The sequence below is a fragment of the Pristiophorus japonicus genome, chromosome 12 (assembly GCF_044704955.1).
Source record: "Pristiophorus japonicus isolate sPriJap1 chromosome 12, sPriJap1.hap1, whole genome shotgun sequence".
Lineage (NCBI taxonomy): Eukaryota > Metazoa > Chordata > Chondrichthyes > Pristiophoridae > Pristiophorus > Pristiophorus japonicus.
In genome coordinates, this window is record NC_091988.1 from 26,755,662 (window position 1) to 26,775,967 (window position 20,306).

Here is a 20,306-nt window from a genome sequence, read left to right on the forward strand (position 1 = left end):
CAAGTGAACAGCAAAGAAAGATCCAGGCATTTCATTTCTACCATTTTGCCATTTGCTTTTTATTTTTACACCTACGTATATAGAAAGCATGCACTGAATAAAAAGCAAATCCAAGGGCAGGTGTGTACAGATTCATCTTCTGTGGGTCAAAGACCATCTTCAGAACCACAAACCAAATGTTTGTTAAATGCATGGAACATGATGAATAATTCTAGTACTATCATGAAAGGTGAAATATTTCGTTTCATTGATTTTTTTTACAACAGCAGCAACAACCTGTATTTATATAGCACCTTTAATGTAGTGAAACGTCCCAAGGCGCCTCACAGGAGTATTAAGATATTAAAAATTTGACACCGAGTCACATAAAGAGAAATTAGGGCAGGTGACCAAAAGCTTGGTCAAAGAGTTAGGTTTTAAGGAGCGTCTTGAAAGAGAGGCGAAGAGTTTTAGGCATGAAATTCCAGAGCTTAGGGCCTAGGCAACAGAAGACACAGCTACCAATGGTTGAGCGATTATAATCAGGGATGCTCAAGTGGGCAGAATTGGAGGAGCGCAGACATCTCGTGGGGTTGTGGGGCTGGAGGAGATTACAGAGATAGGGAGGGGCGAGGCCATGGACGGATTTGAAAACAAGGATGACAACTTTGAAATCGAGGCATTGCTTAACCGGGAGCCAATGTAGGTCAACGAGCACCAAGATGATTGGTGAGTGGGACTTGGTGTGAGTTAGGACACAGGCAGTCGAGTTTTGGATCACCTCTAGTATAGGCTAGAATATGGGAGGCCAGCCAAGAGTGCGTTGGAGTAGTCAAGTCTAGAGTTAGCAAATGCATGGATGAGGGCTTCAGCAGCGGATCAGCTGAAGCAAAGGGCGAGTTGGGGGCAGGGGAGGCTGTACTGTTTTCTGTCAGAGTGTAGCGTACAGCGAGCGATAACTCTGATTTTCCAGCTAGCTTCAACACTACACCAAGAAATATGGCTAAAGGGCAGAGCTTCAGAATCCAAATCTTTTAATAAATGCAGTGTGAAACTGTTGAATAAGAATAAAATACATCTAGAATTCTTGTAATACAACAGTAACAATCAAATAAAAACAGCAATAAAGAGAAATTACTTATCTCTTACTGTACATCAAAGATAAAAAACAATAATTCCAGAACGATAACTGTACTTCTGGGAAGCTTTGCTACAACAGAAGATTCACTTCTATTTAACAAAAGTTACATATAGTTCTAGCGAAGAACCAAAAAAGTGATCCTTTTTTTCTTCAGAATAGATGTTGCAGACTTTAAGGGTCGAATGACCAAGAGCTTTAAATAGCAGATTGCTCCTGTTTCCTTAATGACATTGCTTATCTGTTGCGGAAACATTATGTGGTGTCTTATGTTCAGAAACCCATTTGCAGCACTTCAACAAATGTCTCTTCTAAGCTATCAGATGCCATGAAATATTATTTAACTTTGTCTGGGAAAGGCAACAATTCCCAGAAAGGATGGCACCAGTGCCTCAATAGGTTAAAACACGGCTTTTGATTCAATGTTTCAGTTTGCATCAATTTGGAGATTGAGTCAGAAGGGGAGACTATACCCCTGATTTTCACTTGGGGCACAAATCGGGTAGACGAGTTCGGGCCTCGTCTGCATGACTCCAATCAGTTCCCCACCTGAAACTAAGCAACAGCTGGCCCGTGGGTTGGAGCAGAATAGCAAGTGGTAGGTGATGACCACTGGGGACTGCAGAAAGGGTGGGATGGGAGAGGGGTTTTCAGGAGAGCCTTGCGTTCGAGAATGGAAGAGAGTCATGGGCAGGGAAAGCCAAAACTTTCCTTGTAGTGCCCAGAAGAGCACTCCTGCTCTTCCTGGCCCCACAAGGAAAGTAAAAATCAGGTTTACAAAAAAAACTTAGCAGTTTGGGCCACTTCTTGCCCCAACTCTTCTCCGCCAAGGCCACTGATGTAACTTCAGAAGGATATAGATCAGTTAATAGTTTGCGCGGATTTCACATGAAATTTAATGCAGAGAAATGTGAGGGGATACATTTTGTGAGGATGAATCAGGAGACAAAATACACATTAAATGTTAAAACTTGAAAAAGATTAGAGGTTTTTAGACTTAGAGGCTTGGATGCATAAATCTTTAAAAGTAGAGTACGTTGAAAAGGCTGCAAAAATGCTAAGGTGATCTTCAGCTTTATAAATAGTTTTATAAACAGCTTTAAGAGTACAAAAGGAAAAACTTGGTCAGAAACATAGAAAATAGGTGCAGGAGTAGGCCATTCGGCCCTTCTAACCTGCAACGCCATTCAATGAGTTCATGACTGAACATGCAACTTCAGTACCCCATTCCTGCTTTCTCACCATACCCCTTGATCCCCTTAGTAGTAAGGACTACATCTAACTCTTTTTTGAATATATTTAGTGAATTGGCCTGAACAACTTTCTGTGGTAGAGAATTCCACAGGTTCACCACTCTCTTGGTGAAGAAGTTCCTCCTCATCTCGGTCCTAAATGGCTTACCCCTTATCCTTAGACTGTGACCCCTGGTTCTGGACTTCCCCAACATTGGGAACATTCTTCCTGCATCGAACCTGTCTAAACCCATCAGAATTTTAAACGTTTCTATGAGGTCCCCTCTCATTCTTCTGAACTCCAGTGAATACAAGCCCAGTTGATCCAGTCTTTCTTGATATGTCAGTCCCGCCATCCCGGGAATCAGTCTGGTGAACCTTCGCTGCACTCTCTCAATAGCAAGAATGTCCTTCCTCAGTTTAGGAGACCAAAACTGTACACAATACTCCAGGTGTGGCCTCACCAATGCCCTGTACAACTGTAGCAACACCTCCCTGTCCCTGTACTCAAATCCCCTCGCTATGAAGGCCTACATGCCATTTGCTTTCTTAACCGCCTGCTGTACCTGCATGCCAACCTTCAATGACTGATGTACCATGACACCCAGGTCTCTTTGCACCTCCCCTTTTCCTAATCTGTCACCATTCAGATAATAGTCTGTCTCTCTGTTTTTACCACCAAAGTGGATAACCTCACATTTATCCACATTATACTTCATCTGCCATGCATTTGCCCACTCACCTAACCTATCCAAGTCGCTCTACAGCCTCATAGCATCCTCCTCGCAGCTCACACTGCCACCTAACTTAGTGTCATCCGCAAATTTGGAGATACTACATTTAATTCCCTCGTCTAAATCATTAATGTACAGTGTAAACAGCTGGGGCCCCAGCACAGAACCTTGCGGTACCCCACTAGTCACCGCCTGCCATTCTGAAAAGTACCCATTTACTCCTACTCTTTGCTTCCTGTCTGACAACCAGTTCTCAATCCATGTCAGCACACTACCCCCAATCCCATGTGCTTTAACTTTGCACATTAATCTTTTGTGTGGGACCTTGTCGAAAGCCTTCTGAAAGTCCAAATATACCACATCAACTGGTTCTCCCTTGTCCACTCTACTGGAAACATCCTCAAAAAATTCCAGAAGATTTGGCAAGCATGATTTCCCTTTCACAAATCCATGTTGACTTGGACCTATCATGTCACCTCTTTCCAAATGCGCTGCTATGACATCCTTAATAATTGATTCCATCATCTTACCCACTACCCATGTCAGGCTGACCGGTCTATAATTCCCTGTTTTCTCTCTACCTCCTTTTTTAAAAAGTGGGGTTACATTGGCTACCCTCCATTCGATAGGAACTGATCCAGAGTTAATGGAATGTTGGAAAATGACTGTCAATGCATCCGCTATTTCCAAGGCCACCTCCTTAAGTACTCTGGGATGCAGTCCATCAGGCCCTGGGGATTTATCGGCCTTCAATCCCATTAATTTCCCCAACACAATTTCCCAACTAATAAGAATTTCCCTCAGTTCCTCCTCCTTACTAGACCCTCTGACCCCTCTTATATCCGGAAGGTTGTTTGTGTCCTCCTTAGTGAATACCGAACCAAAGTACTTGTTCAATTGGTCCGCCATTTCTTTGTTCCCCGTTATGACTTCCCCTGATTCTGACTGCAGGGGACCTACATTTGTCTTTACTAACCTTTTTCTCTTTAGATATCTATAGAAACTTTTGCAATCCGTTTTAATGTTCCCTGCAAGCTTCTTCTTGTACTCCATTTTCCCTGCCCTAATCAAACCTTTTGTCCTCCTCTGCTGAGTTCTAAATTTCTCCCAGTCTCCGGGTTCACTGCTATTTCTGGCCAATTTGTATGCCACTTCCTTGGCTTTAATACTATCCCTGATTTCCCTTGGTAGCCACGGTTGAGCCACCTTCCCTTTTTTATTTTTACGACAGACAGGAATGTACAATTGTTGTAGTTCATCCATGCGGTCTCTAAATGTCTGCCATTGCCCATCCACAGTCAACCCCTTAAGTATCATTCGCCAATCTATCCTAGCTAATTCACGCCTCATACCTTCAAAGTTACCCTTCTTTAAGTTCTGGACCATGGTCTCTGAATTAACTGTTTCATTCTCCATCCTAATGCAGAATTCCACCATATTATGGTCACTCTTCCCCAAGGGGCCTCGCACAACGGTATTGCTAATTAATCAGATCAGGCTGCAGTTAGAATAATGTGCCTAGTTTTGGGCACCTTACCTGAAGAAAGATATCGCCCATCTATTGCCCAAATAGGCAGGCTAGCACCCATTTTACCTAAAAAGTGGAAAGTTGGGCCGGGCATAGCCCAAAGATCGCCGGTCCAACTTTTGGCATATAGGAATTTTACATTGCCGAGATGATCGCCCACCGCAACTTTCGCCACATCGCCGGGTTGATCGCTCGCCAAGAAGATCGCTGGAGAAAAACTGCTCCTACCTGGCACTCTTCACAGGACTCGGCACTATGGACGCCATTTTGAACGTCGGAGGAAGTGAGAGGCTGCTTCAAGAAGGGGCTTATCAGGATAATTGCAATTCGTGAGTTATGTAAAGGCCTTATTTACTGACCTGCTCACATTTATATTTATATTTGTTGAGGACAAAGGACATATATAGCAATAGTGATCGGGTCTGTAACTTCTCTACCATTATTTGTAAATGCTCACATGCTGGAGACTGAAGTTGGGTTTAGTAAAGAGGTGGCAGACTAATGCGGAGGAGGAGACCCGACGAACTTACAGGGAAAAACAATACCCGAACTTGTCTGATAACACGTATCTTAGGAGGCTGTGCTCCCGAAAGGAGGTCATCGCTGAGATATGCCAGCTAATTAAGGGAGATCTGCAGGACCGCACTGCCTGTTGAGGTAAAGGTTACTACGCCACTTTCATTCTACGCATTGGGCTCCTTTGAGGCCTCAGCTGGCGACATCTGTGGTATCTCTCAGCACGCTACACATTGCTCCATTCGACAGGTGTCTAAAGCCCTTTACGCACGCAGGATGGACTTTATAAGCTTCCCGATGATCAGGGAGGCACAGACCGGGAGGGCTTTGGGTTTCTCGAGAATAGCAAACTTCCTCAAGGTGCAGGGAGCAATAGACTGTACGCACATCGCCCTGAGAGCACCTTTACAGGATGTGGAGGTGTTTCGTAACCAAAAAGGATTCCACTCCCTGAACGTGCAGCTCGTTGTTGACCACAACCAAATCATCGTGACAGTAAATGCTAATTTTCCAGGCAGCATCCATGATGCGCACATCTTGCGTGAGAGCACCGTCTCTGATCGGTTTAACAGTTAGCCACAAGGTCACGGTTGGATACTGGAGGATAAAGGATATGGCCTTGCCAGCTGGCTCATGACCCCCGCTGTGTAATCACCAGACGGAAGCCAAGAAGCGTTACAACGAAAGTCATATAGCTACACGCAATTTTGTCGAAAAGACAATTGGAGTGCTGAAGCAGCGCTTTAGATGCCTTGACCACTCTGGAGGCAGCCAGCAATACCACCCTGACCAGGTTGCTGAGTTTATTGTGGTGTGCTGCATGTTGCCTAACTTAGCAATAAGGAGAGGACAACAATTGCCAGATGAGGCTGCCGGTCCACCTCAGGAAAGAGTGGAGGCGGAAGAGGCAGATGAGGAGGAGGATGATGATGAGGACCTCGGGGAGGACAATCAGCCTGGCGATGAACCCATGCTCCCCCCCACAAGACTGGAAAAACCCCATGGGAGTTACGCAGCTGCAAAACTCTCGCATCAGCAGCTCATAAATGAACTTACATCGGTGACAGTTACAGTTACAGTTACAGAAAGACAACAGTTTCAGTTGCGTTACATTTCATCCTGCCTGACTTGGCCATTGTTTTCCAACAATTGTATTAGTTTTACCTTACCTTACATTATTAGAAGACACTGCACAACAATTGTAAAATTCAATAAAAAATGTTATTCATTTAACAATGTAACTATTTTTTGGGGAACTGTAACAGCCCCCCCCCCCCCCCACCCTCAAGGGGATCCAGGGAGCCCCGCACAACAATAAATTTAAAAAACAACAACAACAATACAAACAACAATAAAATACTCCCCTCCCTACCTGCGGCCATGTTTCCCTCCAGGTCGTCTAACCCCCGTGTCTTAGCCCCCCGTTTGAATCCCTGGGTAGCGGGACGAGGCAGATGTGCAGCAGGCGATGTCAAGACTTCCTGCTGTGGGGGGGCGGGGTGTTGGTGGCATGATCAGCTCAAGGGATGGTGGAGGGGAAGTCATTCCTGAAGAAACGACTTCCGAGCCAGTAGGAAGTTCTTCCTCGTGACTCGCATCTGTGCTGGCGGCTGGTGGGACGGCACCTTGGGGTGCAGTGCCGTCTCCCAACAATCTCCCATGCCGCAAGGCATGGATGGCGGCGGTCTGCTCGCGCATATCCAGGATCATCTGCTGCATATCCTCCGATATGCGAGCGGACATCCGGGACATGCTCCCCTTGTACACGCCAAATGCCTGGCGGAGGTCGCGACTTATCGTGATACTCTCCATGCACAGTCTGGTCAAGCCCTTAATCCGATCTGCCAGTGGAGGCGTGTACTGACCTCGCAGGCTCAACCTCCGTAGGGTCGGTGTGGGCACTATTATATGCCTTGGCGTCGCTGGCTGCAAGCCGTTTGGTCCCGCTACTTCTGTCGAAGTTGACGACGCATAAATGGTCGCAGATACAAGTTCCAGACGGATGCAAGGGGCATCCTCCTCCATTTCCATAACTCCCTCATCTGGTTCCATGGTCTCCTCCTCCTCCTCCCCACCCGTGGTGATGACGTCCTGCAAGTTGCGAGGTGCCGGTTGGCCTCGCTTTGTGCCATAGGCGTTGTGGGACCTGCAAAACACAATTGAGCTTATTAGAACAGAAAGGTACACATGATTCTTGCGCTGCGCTGGCATACGTAGGAGGAGCAGCACTACTACAATAAATGTGACTGAGAGACGTTACTTATTAATGCATCATATGGTAGTACATATAGTAGTACATCTACATGGAATTCACTGCCCCAGAGAGCTGTGGAGGCTGGATCAGTTGGAAATAGACAGAATGATAAGGGAGTGAAGGTTTATGGAGAGCAGACAGGGAATTGTAGCTGAGCCCGACATCAGATCAGCAATGATCTTATCAAATGGCAGAGCAGGCTCGAGGGGCCAGATGGCCTGCGCCTGCTCCTATTTCTTATGTTCTTATGTTGTTAACCTGAGAGTAGCACAGAAGCTGCATGCATAACATGATATCATTCGTATATTATAATTAAATGATGTTATATTACTTTAACACTGCTTCACATATTACTCATGTGACGCAAGGGAGGGTTCAGCAACACCATAGGTGGTGGCTGAGCGACTGGGTTGCCACAAGTGCCGGCGCAGGTTCCTTAAGGTCCGCGAGCTGCTGCAGCTGAGCAGAGCCTCCTCTGGTGCGCCTCTGCTCACTTCGGTTGTTAGATATCTTCCTCTGCAAATTTGACAAGAGCATGGCATGAGTTAAGGTGCTATCATGGAAAGACAACAGGTTCCAACGTTATGCTCATACGGTTTGTATCCACAATTGATGCATGGTTATAACATCTACGATCGGATAAAATATTTCATAAGATCGTGTTTAGGATCTAATGCTGGACACACAACATCTCGACTACAATCTCCATGTGGGTCCCCGGGGGGTTGGGGAGGAAATCAGGACTGTTCAGGAATGACATGAGCTGTTGTCTGAAAGTGTCCCAGTCTAGGCTGGCTCACTGTGTAAGTGACAGCAGCCGGAGAGACTGACACAGTCTGGGTAAAGGTCACCGGATCCCTCAATGCTCAGTTGTGCCCCATCCACCAATGTAATCCAAAAGGAGGTGGTGCCAAATTTAGACTGAAAAAGACTTTAAAAAGGTTCATGTGCTGAGCCCTGCCCAGATCTTAGCAGGGATTATATGCAAGAATAACCAGCTTAATTTCAATCAGGGAAATTTACATATTATGTAGATCATTACAATGTAAAATATATTTAAAACTTACTCTTGCCGAAGCAACCAGGCTGTTCCAACGCTTGCGACATTGATCCCCTCACCTCATGGGGCGCCGATGACACCACGTCGGCGGTCTCGCCCCAAATCTTTCTGGATGTCAGGGGAGGAGGTCTCCCATGGCCACTCCGAGTTAATTGGGCCCACCTTGATTGCACCTCATTCACTTAACCCTCGTTAACCAAGGCCTCATTTGCTTCATCTGAAAAAGGTTTGGCTCTCCTCCTCCCCTTCACATCTTGGATACTGTGTTCGGAGTCTGACATTATTGTACTATAATTGTACCATCATACTCTTGTGATATTGTGATATCTCTCTCTTTCTTTTTCTTTTCTCTCTCTCTTTCTCTCCCCTCTCCTTTCTCTCTCCTCTCTCTCTCCCTCCCTTTGCCTTCTGCGCATGCGTGGATGACTCCTGACCTCCCGAATCGCGGGAAAACTTGTTTGCAAAAAAAACCGCATGCACAGAAGGTCATTGCTAGGGAAGCCTTGCCTTCCATATCGCTGAGGCCCATTTCGCATCGCTGAGCTATCGCTGGGCTATTGCTCCCACCCACAAAAGCTGAAAGTAGCATTCCGACAAATGGGCGATCTTCCAGCGATCTTGAAGGCTGGAACATCGCCCATTTTTTGGGCCCGAGCAATCTGTGGAAGGTCCAGCCCTATGACAACACCAGGGATGAGAGGGTCTAGTGATGAGGACAAACTTGGAAAAAATAGGGCACTTTTTATCAGAACAGAGAAGGTTCAGAGGAGTTCTAATGGAGGTGCTCAAAATTATGGGGGGTTTTTATATGGTGAATAGGGAAAATTATTTCCACTGGTCAGTGAGTCAGCAACTCTAGGACATAAATTAAAGATCATCACCAAAATAATGGAGAGAGTGGTTATCATTTTTTTTATGCAGAAGATTATTAGGACATGAATGTTTGTAAAAACAGTGGGATCGATACCCCAACAAGCATATTCATCAAAAGCACAAGATAAATTCTTAACCCCTTCACATTAGCTCCTTATCAAGGAACCATCAGATGGTTACCACCCTGTGTATGCCTAGCAGCTAATGATATCTAAATTTGGCTTGTCAAATTGTCTTGCATCAACCAGTTTGGATTATGCTGGCATTTACATATCTACCTTCCATCAGGATCTCTACAAGCTTCTGAGTGAATGAATTAAATCTTTGGCAATTATCAACAAAGTCAGACAACAAAGTCATGAACTACCAATATTTATTAACCTTAGGATCATAGTTAGCAGCATTGACACTTAAAGGGGGGGAAATTGGTTTTGTGTCAGTTCCTGTCAAGAAGTGGCCATTACATCAGAAATGCATGCTTGAAGTCATAGGCCCAAGGCTCACTTCAAATTGGGGCTCATTTCCACAATACCAGCGAACTGCGGACACCAATCGGGTGTCTCCTTGCAGCTCGTTGGTCAGGGCGTTCCCACAATTAGGCAGCTCGGACATGGAGCCGGCCCACAGGTGGCGATGAGGAAAACGTGAAGTGGGTTAGCAGTGTTCCACAGTATTTTCTGGACCTCGCCAATCATGTTTCCACTCCTGCCACAGCACTGAAACAGCCTGAATCAATATCACAAATGACATCCTCTTGTCACTCTGACCGTGTTAAACTATCTTCACCATTCTCGCCCTCTATGCAGCTTTTCGCACAGCCGACTACAACATCCTCTTCCAATGCCACTCCTGGTTGTGCAGCTGACTGGGACTGCCCTCACCTGACTCCAATCTTGCCGCTCAGTTGGAGACAGAGAATCTCCTGCAATAACTTCTTTTCCCACCCGCATTATTACCACCATTGTTAGAGGTGTTAGCTGAAGTGGAGTATAATTTTGCTGCAATATTTTAATATTTTTCTGCTCAATTCATGCTGTTCCTGGAGTACATTTGGTATGAAAATGTGAATGTATTTAAAGTTAGGCATAACGTTACTTGCCCTACCTCATGTCTTTATTGCCGTCACACAGAATTGTTTCATTCATTTTTTTGGTTGCCCTTTGAAATTTCTCTTTTTTTCTGGAGATTCATGCATGCTAGCAGCCTGACAGTATCTTGAGCAAGTGGCCGTTGTTTAATTGTGACCTCGATGGTGCTTGTTCACAGTTTATTTAACTGCGAAGGATATCTATTATCAGGACAGACCCTGAACATATTCTCGTCTTTCATCAACACATGCACCCTTTTTAACAGGATAATGATGAGGAGTAGGAGCTCGGACTGATTTCCACTTCACCCCACCATTTCACCCCTCCTTTATCCAGTCTATGGGCTCAATTTTCCCCAGTGATTTACGCTGTTTTTTGGAGCAGGCTGCTCTTTTTGGCCTAAGTTGAAAAACCACAGTTTCCCCAATCAATTTGCACCAGCGTAACTCAGTTACGATTTTTGTAGGTCAGTTTTTTTTTCAGTCAAAGAGGGCATAACCTGCCACCCGTGCCAATTCTGGCCATTTAGGGAAGTTTGGCCAGCTGAGAGTTACTCCAGTTCTGCTTAGGCCAACATATGTGGCCTGACCAGAAAAACCTTCCCTAAAGTTAAGGAAATCGGCGCAGGTAAGGAAATCGGCGCAGCAGATGGCTGGACACAATGAAAGAATTGAAAAACACATTGCAGCAACTTACCTCCAACACTGTTCGAAGGCTGCCCGGTCTCATTCTCGGTCCCCGGTTCACACACACAGTCCGGTCCCATTCTCGTTTCCTGGTTCACATGAGAGAGAGAGAGAGAGAAAGTCCTTCGGGCTCTCGCGTAGGATGAACGCATCATGGATGCTCCCAGGGTATCTCGCATCAACTACCATGATGCGATGCATGTCGTCACAGATAAGCTGCACAATAACGGAGTGGAAGCCTTTTCTGTTCCTGTACATCTCGGAATCCTCCAAAGGTACCCGCAAAGTGATATGGGTACAATCAATGCAACCCTATACCTTTGGGAAGCCAGCATTCCTGGAGAAGCCCACAGCTCTGTCATGCATTGCCTGGGCAGTCATGGGGAACTTTATGTAGTCATTTCTCCGGGCATATAGTGCTGCAGTTACCTGCCGAATGCAGATATGTGTTGCATGTTGAGAAATACTGCACATATCTCCAGTTGTGGCCTAAAATGATCCAGATGCATAAAATGAAAGTGCAGCTCTAACCTTTACTTCAACTGACAAAGCAATCCTACTGACGCTTCTAGGGTGCAAGTTTGCTTTTATTAACTCGCAGATCTCGGTTACAACTTCTTTGTGGAAACGTAGTTTTCTCACAGTCTGCATCACTCAGGTGCAGGTATGAACACTTTTCTCGATATACCCGACATGGGTAAGGCCTCCTGCCCATTATCGTACGTACTCTGAGGTTCCTCATGCGATAATGTCTAATTAATCTTCTCCTCCACAGCACAATCATGCAGAAGTCTTGTACGAGGTATGGCATTGTCAATATTGCCCCCATAGTTAAATTATAGCTTTGCAAGAAGCTCAAAACAGCAGGACAAGGCACTCAAACCTTCTTTCCTCTCTCTCTCCCTAAGGTCGACACCCTAGTATGGACCACACCCTGGTCTGCGCATGCGCAATATGCTTGCTTAGAGCGGGAAGCTAGGCATTCAATGAAGATATTTGGGGCAACGAAGTCTAATGCAATTCTTTAATTTTTGATTTTGTTCAAAATGCCTGAGTGAAAAGCCCCGATAATGTCAAACTATAAAGCATTGTACAGGATATTAATAATGTTTGATGGATTTCTACATACCTCCCATTCTATACGTTTATAAATAGAAATGTTTATTTTTTCAAATCTCTTTAAGAAATTTTGGGCTGGATCTTTGGGTGCATTGCAACCAGGTTTTTGCCGCATTTTGACCCTCCAAGGTGAAAGCCTGGGCGCGATCCTCGGCTCCTTGTTTGCGGTGGCACTTAGAAGCACCGCCGGGGAGAGCTGCGCTGGACGTGTAACGACGCAGATTGCATTACCGTCTGAGTTTCGGCACTCACCCGACCCATACGGCGCGCCCAGAACACCGACGGGTAAAACCTCGCGGTGCAGCCCTGACGGCAGTGGGAAGTTGGAAAACCTGCAAAAAAGATAGGTTAAAGTTTTAATTTTTTTGCAGCGATTTGTTAGTTAAGGGTCTTAGTGATGTTTGAATGTTTTTTTCAGTTTTTTTCCCCTCCCTCCCAAGGCCTCTCTCGCAGCACTCCCGGCCCCGAACTAAAGTTGGCGAGAATTGCGTTTTGCGATTAATTGTGCAACATCTCTCTTTGTGATGATCCTAAAGGCTGAAAGTTGGGCCTTAAATTGATAACACAGCGAAAATTGTAATTTTCACGTATCGTTTATGTTTTTGCCCAAAAACGGAGAAACCCGAAAATCCAGCCCGATTTGCTTTGTACAATTCAGGATGGAAAATGTTGACTGGATAATTTGTTACAGCTAGTGTGGATGTCGGGTAACTAAAAGGAATATCAAGAAAATAGACTCCATTAACTTGTTATTTTCTTGCCAAATTGTTAAATATTTGGCTATTAACTTGATTGTAAAATAGCTCCTTGGATTCAGTTTGCATGAAAGAAACGTGTGCAAATGTTTGCTGAAGATGCCATTGATTATGGATTGATGTTTCCAACAGCCATGGGCATCTAGTACCTATTTAATAAACTGATTAAGAAACTGCATGTTTTTTTGAATCAAGAACACGAAATAAAAATAATTATGAAGTTTATTGGATATATTTTTGCAGAGTTAAGGATCCATTTTAAAACTGCTGTTAGTGCCATGCCGTTAGCACTTAGTGCGATGAGCAAACTGAGTTATTTTATATTGATGTGTTCTACAGTTTCAGGTAATATTCATAGAAACATAGAAACATATTATTTCATTAAATAGCATGGCACACTTAAGGGCAATGCACTGTTTTTAATAGCAGCAACAGAAAATTCTCTATCATCGTTCCTATGGAAAAAGTCCTTCCTTTGAAAGTTTCATCTTCTCAAAAGATCTGATTTTCATGAGTTTTCTGGGCTAACACTGCCTGAAATATGATCATAATTTTGCCATTACAAAAACTTTTCTAACAGCCAGGAAAGAAAGTAAATTAAGAATTTTTATGCTTTAAGCATTAACCTAAATATTTTCTTCCCAAGTATTGCAGCGGGCAGTTGCTGCACCATCATTAAAAAAAAACAATTCATTCTAATGCACCATTAAAATGGAAAGGAAAGCCTGTAGTCTGTAATTTAGGATGTAATGCTTTTAATCTCGAAAAATAAGTACAACAGTGTGAAACTTCTGACAGTATGTCAGGTGCACGATCACAACAAATATAATTCTCCTGGACTGTACATGTGATTGCAGGAAATTCCAGATGGGGAATTTCCTCATTAATTGTAGTGGGCGTAGTTGTAGAACAATTGACAGTTTTAGTGCCTTAATTTGGGTTCTTACTCATTTGCGACAGATTTTCACTGCATTCTAAGCGTGTTGTCATTTCCAGTCTGGGTGTTTCCTTTGCCCAATCATTCATAGGGTCCTTTAAGTAACTAGTTGACCACCTGTGGCAGTGCACATAGGCACGTAGATGGTACTAGCCCAGAGTTGATTTTCTTTTATCAGTGGGAGGGATTGCAAGGGTACAGGATCCATTTCCTGCACTGTACGGGCATTGCCGAATTCTGTTGATGCTGGAGGAGGTGAGGGATTGTTTTCTCAGTGGGAGGCAGATCAAGTTTCCTTCTCGGGTAAGGAGGAGAGAGGGACCAGTTTCTTCTCTGATGGTGGGGTCTGGAAGATGCCTCAGTTACCTTTTAGGGGTGGGAAGGCGAGGGTGTGGCCAGAGTTGTTTTTCAGTGAGTGGGGGTGATGGGGGCGGGAGGAGGGGGAGATGGGTGTGGGTTGGTGAGTAGCTTATATGTGCATTGGGGAGGCTGCATTTCACCGGGGTGGGGGATGATAGGTTTACTCAGAATGGAATACAGAGTTTGCACAATCATGAAGATTTGTTTCAATTTATGTGTGGTTTGTTTCAGGGAGATTTAAATACAGTTACCCTCCTAAAGAGTATTTTCATTTCTGATTTTCCCAAATATTCGCTCTGTAACCCTGAAGGCATGTATATCTTTGACACCTTATTCAGAATTAAAATGAGAATAGGGTTTCATAACTCATCAACTGAGGGGATTATTGAACATTTTATGATTTAGAGCTACTTCTGACAGACGGAAGTAGGTTGGAGAGTACAGCGGAGCTGTCCTGTAATGTTTGCACTGTACTTAATGGGTCATATAATGGGACCCTCACAGCACCTCCTACAGGTGCAGTACCAATGGCCTCAGGCCAATCTCTCTCAACTACTTGCTTTCTCAATGCCACACATCAGATCAGGTACTTTAATTCAGGAGGATGTGACAATGTAAGTGAGGAAGTGACACTGAGTAATTCACAGAGCACAATGAAGCACGAGTAATGGGAGTGATTTTAATTCAGGCACTCTCAGAATCTAGCAAGTTAACATTTTTTTCAGCTGATGCAAAGAATTCAGACAGGAATAACATGTTATTTACCATGTCCATTATATTGTGCTTTTTTTTTAGAAGGCTCTGAATTGGTTTGCAACATAGAATGGCTACTTTCAAGTTTGGACTACATATCATCAAGTCCTCTGCGATTTTCCTACAAACGGAACTGTCTTTTGCATTAGTGAATCGAAAACCAGTGGTCCCTGGACGTATCCTTTTAAATCACAGCTTTAACTTGTTGCTCTTCCCAGTAACAGGTGTCTCATATAATAATAAATAAAAACAGAAAATGCTGCAAATACTCAGCAAGTCAGGCAGCATCTGTGGAGTGAGACACAGAGTTAATGTTCAAGGGTCACAGACCTGAAACGTTAACTCAGTTTCTCTCTCCACAGATGCTGTCTGACCAGCATTTTCTGTTTTTATTTCAGATTCCAGCATCCGCAGTATTTTGCTTTTGTACAGGTGGCTCTTGATAGCTCAATCATTGATGAATCTAGACCAGGTAAGCAGTTGCCTTAAATGGCTGGATTGTATAGAGAAAACAAAGCCTCATACTCAAGTCATTGGAATTGTTTATGTCTTAGTAATGTGGTAGAACTTGGGAACTTACTGCCTAGCAACATCTTCAGTTAAGAGGTCAAAGAACAAATGCCCTGAAAGGAAACACGAGATGAATTTCAACTGCATACAGTATTAAAACTTATGTGTTCAAGAAAAAAATAATGATTATTTTTTCCTCTTGGCCAAACTTTCTGAATGGGATGAGCAAGATGAGTTAGTCTTTTTCAACACAATCTCATGAAAATTTTCCCTTCCTCAGTTTATTCACTATTTTTTAGGTGTTCCCATTTTTCCCTCGTCGATGTTGTTGGTGCCAATTTAGGTTCTTATCAAAACCCACAAGTGTAATTTGTCAACTGTAATATCTCACTTCCTTTGCTTTGGTATGAACAGTATCTAAGCTTTAGTTCTGATATAATTGTTGATCTTAGTGATTTGTGGCCACTGGCTCTCAAGTGTTGTGATAGCTTCTTTCCATTTATAGTTCATGCTGCCACTCCACAAAGCAAAACAGATTTAATCACAATTTGCTGCAGCAGACTGTTCAAGCATGTGAGGTATTCGTTGAAAGAAAGTCATGCTGCTGACCTTAATACATGTCTCTGCACTCTTAACTCGTTCTTTTATCTACATCTATACTTGCTAGCAGAGACCCCTCTCACTACATATGACTGTGTTGGTGTAGTGGGAAAGTCATCGCTAGAATCCTCTTCAACCGTCTTCTCCCTGTGGCTGAAGAGCTCCTCCTAGAGTCACAATGCGGATTCCGTCCACTACAGGGTACAACAGACATGATCTTCACGGTGCGACAACTGCAAGAGAAATGCAGGGAACAGCACCAACCCTTGTAAATGGCCTTCTTTGACCTCACAAAGGCCTTTTCACTGTTAATCGTGAGGAACTATGCAACATCCTCCTCGGTTTCGGCTGTTTCCAAAGGTTTGTCGCCATCCTCCGCCTGCTCCACGACGACATGCAAGCCGTGATCCTGACCAACGGATCCACCACAGACCCAATCCACATCCAGACCAACCTGCTTCTTAATCTTCCTTGCTGCAATGCTCCATCTCATGCTCAACAAGCTCCCCGCTGGAGTGGAACTAAACTATAGAACTAGTGGGAAACCTGTTCAACCTTCGCCGCCTCCAGGCCAGATACAAGACCGTCCCATCCTTTGTCATCGAACTACAGTACGCAGACGACGCTTGCGTACTGTACTTGGAACTCCTACACAACAAGCAATCCCCAGGTGGGCAGAGGAAACGTTTCAAGGACACCCTCAAAGCCTCCTTGATAAAGTGCAACATCCCCACCGACATCTGGGAATCCCTGGCCAAAGACTGCCCTAAGTGGAGGAAGAGCATCTGGGAGGACGCTGAGCACCTCGAGCCTTGTCGCCAAGAGCATGCAGAAAACAAGCGCAGGAAGGAGCGTGCAACAAAGCAGACTCCCCACCCACCCTTTCGCTCTACAACTGTCTGTCCCACCTGTGACAGAGACTGTAATTCCCATATTAGACTGTACAGTCACCTGAGAATTCACTTTTAGAGTGGAAGCAAGTCTTCCTCGATTTCGAAGGACTGCCTATGATGATGATGAGTTTGATTCACAATCTTGTTTGCTTAACAGTAGGTAATATCCTGGCTATCCTTGAGGGTCCATGAGCACATGAGTAGGGTATAAGAGACCTTGAAGATGGGTGACAGTGCTATCCAAAAGTTAACCACACAGTTTCTGAGGTAGAAAAGTTAATGTGTATGTTCAAAAATGACATTATACTGGTACAGAGTCAATGTTTGTACCTTTTGAAGAAATTGCCAAACAACATCATGTCTGAAGAGTTTTGAAACATGGAGAGCATTCTTAAAGCTTAATAGATTCCAGTACATTAAGAAGGCTTTTGAAAGTGCATCATTATAAACTGATAAACTAATCTCCTGTGATGTAGTTCACGATGAGATGGGGAATCTGCTGTTTTATTGTACTATGTAACACAATTTATTGGCATTGTTAGTAGACAAATAAAACAATCTATCTTTCTGTTACTGTCTGCTTCCTTCCCACTCTGATTCTTTTGTGTCTGCATATAGTGACACCACTATTCCCGGCCGGAATGGAGATGATTGGATAATTCCTGCATCAATCACGCCTGGAGAGAACACTGTTGTAAGTAACTGGGATTGATTTTACGCACATAATTTGTATTTAACTACCCTCCACCCATTGCATTTTCCTGTAGAAATTACTGCTTTTATCGGGAGAAGTTGCTGTAGTTTTGTTCATGAGTTGTGCTTTCTGTATTTCGTAGTAACCTTTAAAATAGACTCTGTAGGCTGGTGTAGTGCAATGTTTGTTGAGAAAATGGACTTTGTTTGCTTTGCAATTTGATGAGTAAATAGACTTTGTTTGAGTCCTGCCATACGTCTCGCCCCACCTCTAACTGATTGGCTGACACAGTGGTGTCTTTTTGTTTATTTTCAATGGCCTGTCTATGAGGTTGTAACTTTCCTCTTGGGGCTTGGAGGAGCACTCCTGCTTGGTAAGGGATCAGTCACCTGTTATGCATGCCACCCAATTTTCCTTCCCATTGACTTTGAAAGAAAAATCAGACTTGTTGTGTAATGGGGGGCTGATCTGCTACCGCCTGTTTTATCTCCGCATTGAAGTTGAAAGTTTCGCCCTCTGTATTAGTTATTGTTCCTTCTGTGCAGTCATTTTGATTGTAAAATGCCATCATTTAGTGACATGTGTTGATATGACATGTTGTCTTGAAGACTTGAATTTGTTGCTTTGTGTTTTAAGATCATAAAAATGAGTAGTAATTTGAATGTTATCACTTACAGTTGCAGAATTACTTTTCTATCATTTATTTGCAAATGCCCTAAAAATGTATGATTGTCTTCAGAATTTTCTGTTGCTTTTTTTTGGAGCAAAATTCCAATGGTAAATGGCATAAATCTCTCCACTTTGTTCGAATTCAGGATAACTTCTAGCCGTTTGTTTTACATCCAGCTTTTAAACTATGTGTAGATCAATGCAAACAGCCGGTTGTGAACCCCAGTCATTTCCTGCCTGCAGCAGCACAACTTAGACTGGTAATTTAACAGTATGTTGTGTGAACTGACTTGGGCAGAGACAAGAGTAAATGCTACTGGCCGATTTAGTTCGGACCAGTTACCATGCTGTCTTGTGTGAAAGTCAATTTGTCGTGTCGTATATTGTAACCATTGATATCATAGGAAAATAAGCTACGTTATTTTCAAGATTGCATGTGATATTTTAGTGATAAATTTGAAACAGGATTCAGAACCTTTGGAGGAAAATCTGACTGTGTTATATTGGTTAATTTTTTTCATGTATGGAGAATATGTTTGATTGTGGAGCTCTCCAAATAAAAAATGGTCCTTTGCTCTCTTATATCTTGTGCACTTTAATGTCGTGTCAGGCCAGAATTTGTATTTAAAAGCTAAATGTAATGGTCCCTCGCCCCTGTGACTGTTGAAAGTATCAGTGATGTGACAAATGAGGAGTCAGCAGTTTTTTTCACTCAGAGAGTTGTTAACCTGTGGAATTCCCTACTAAAGAGAGTTGTTGATGCCAGTTCATTGGATATATTCAAGAGGGAATTAGATATGGCCTTTATGGTTAAAGGGATCAAGGGGTATGGACAGAAAGCAGGAAAGGGGTACTGAGGTGAATGATCAGCCATGATCTTATCGAATGGTGGTGCAGGCTCGAAGGGTCGAATAGCCTACTCCTGCATCTATTTTCTAAATTTCTATGTTTCTGAAATAATGAAGTGCTGGAAATACACATCACTATCAGCATCTGAAAAGTGTAAACCTTCAGTCAGAACTCCTGCAGCGTCTACACCCAAAACATGAAGCCATCTTTCCTCTTTTCAGCTGTTGGGTATTTCCAACATTTTCTGTTTTTATTTCAGATTTCCAGCATTTTCTGTTTTATATGATCAATATTTTCCTGTTAGCCTTATTGCACATCTTAGATGCTGCTATTATCAAGCATTGGTCGATTTTGTGATTGAGTTGGTCAAGAGGTACATTTTGAATCATTGTTCCACAGTGGCAGGGGGCTGACTCACACAAATTGCGAATAAAGTTCCATTTTCCTGCACTGAAGTGCAAATTCGCAATGTTGCTGGTGGCAGCTGCTCTCAACCGACTGTTGCCTTGTCTGTTTGAGAGGTGATACTTTTTACAAAGCCAATATATTCATTCTCTCTTGAAAACAGGAGTGTTTTCTGTTAAAAGATGTGTTTTACTGCCAGGAAAACTTTCAGCTTTTGTACCCGTTAATGTTTATAACTACCCCAGTGAATGTTTTTAGTTTAGTTTAGTGGCTGGAGAGCTGTGCTGTTGTAATTGGATTTTGCAGCAATTAAAATACTTTATGATTTTTTGTTTGCATCAAAGCACAAATACAACCATTTTCTAATCATAATCTGAACATGTTTGAAAGTGCAAAACAATTGCTGGGTGTTTGAATCCTGCAACTGGTGTATATTTAAAACTATTGGGGAAAGAGCCTAAAAGGAGGAAGCCAGATATTTGTTGGGGAGGAAAGGAGAGAAACAATTACATTGAGGATGTATTTGATACTTTGTTGAAAATAACTTGTGGGTGAAGCTGAGGGTTGGAAAGTATAGGTGGTTTTAAATTGGTGCTCGTTTAGTTCCAACTCGGGGAGCCTGGCACCCTGCGCCAACTCCCCATATTTAGACTGCCAAAGCCTGCAATTCTACC

The 20,306-nt window shown here is 43.5% G+C and overlaps 1 protein-coding gene and 1 long non-coding RNA gene across 12 annotated transcripts in view; both read left to right on the forward strand.

Moving 5' to 3' along the window:
* Window positions 1-20,306, forward strand: part of LOC139276702 (bis(5'-adenosyl)-triphosphatase-like) — a 1,572,769-nt gene that overhangs the window by 453,423 nt on the left and 1,099,040 nt on the right. For all 11 annotated transcript variants that reach the window (XM_070894677.1, XM_070894670.1, XM_070894668.1 and 8 more), the window contains one exon: window positions 15,055-15,188. In XM_070894677.1, coding sequence (XP_070750778.1) covers window positions 15,083-15,188 — 106 coding nt within the window. In that variant the 5' untranslated portion in view covers window positions 15,055-15,082. The remainder of the gene's footprint in view (window positions 1-15,054; window positions 15,189-20,306) is intronic.
* LOC139276703 (uncharacterized) overlaps window positions 15,385-20,306 on the forward strand; it is a 415,095-nt gene continuing 410,173 nt past the window's right edge. Inside the window, exons 1-2 of the long non-coding RNA XR_011595976.1 lie at window positions 15,385-15,484; window positions 17,634-17,709. This is a non-coding gene — a long non-coding RNA (uncharacterized lncRNA). The remainder of the gene's footprint in view (window positions 15,485-17,633; window positions 17,710-20,306) is intronic.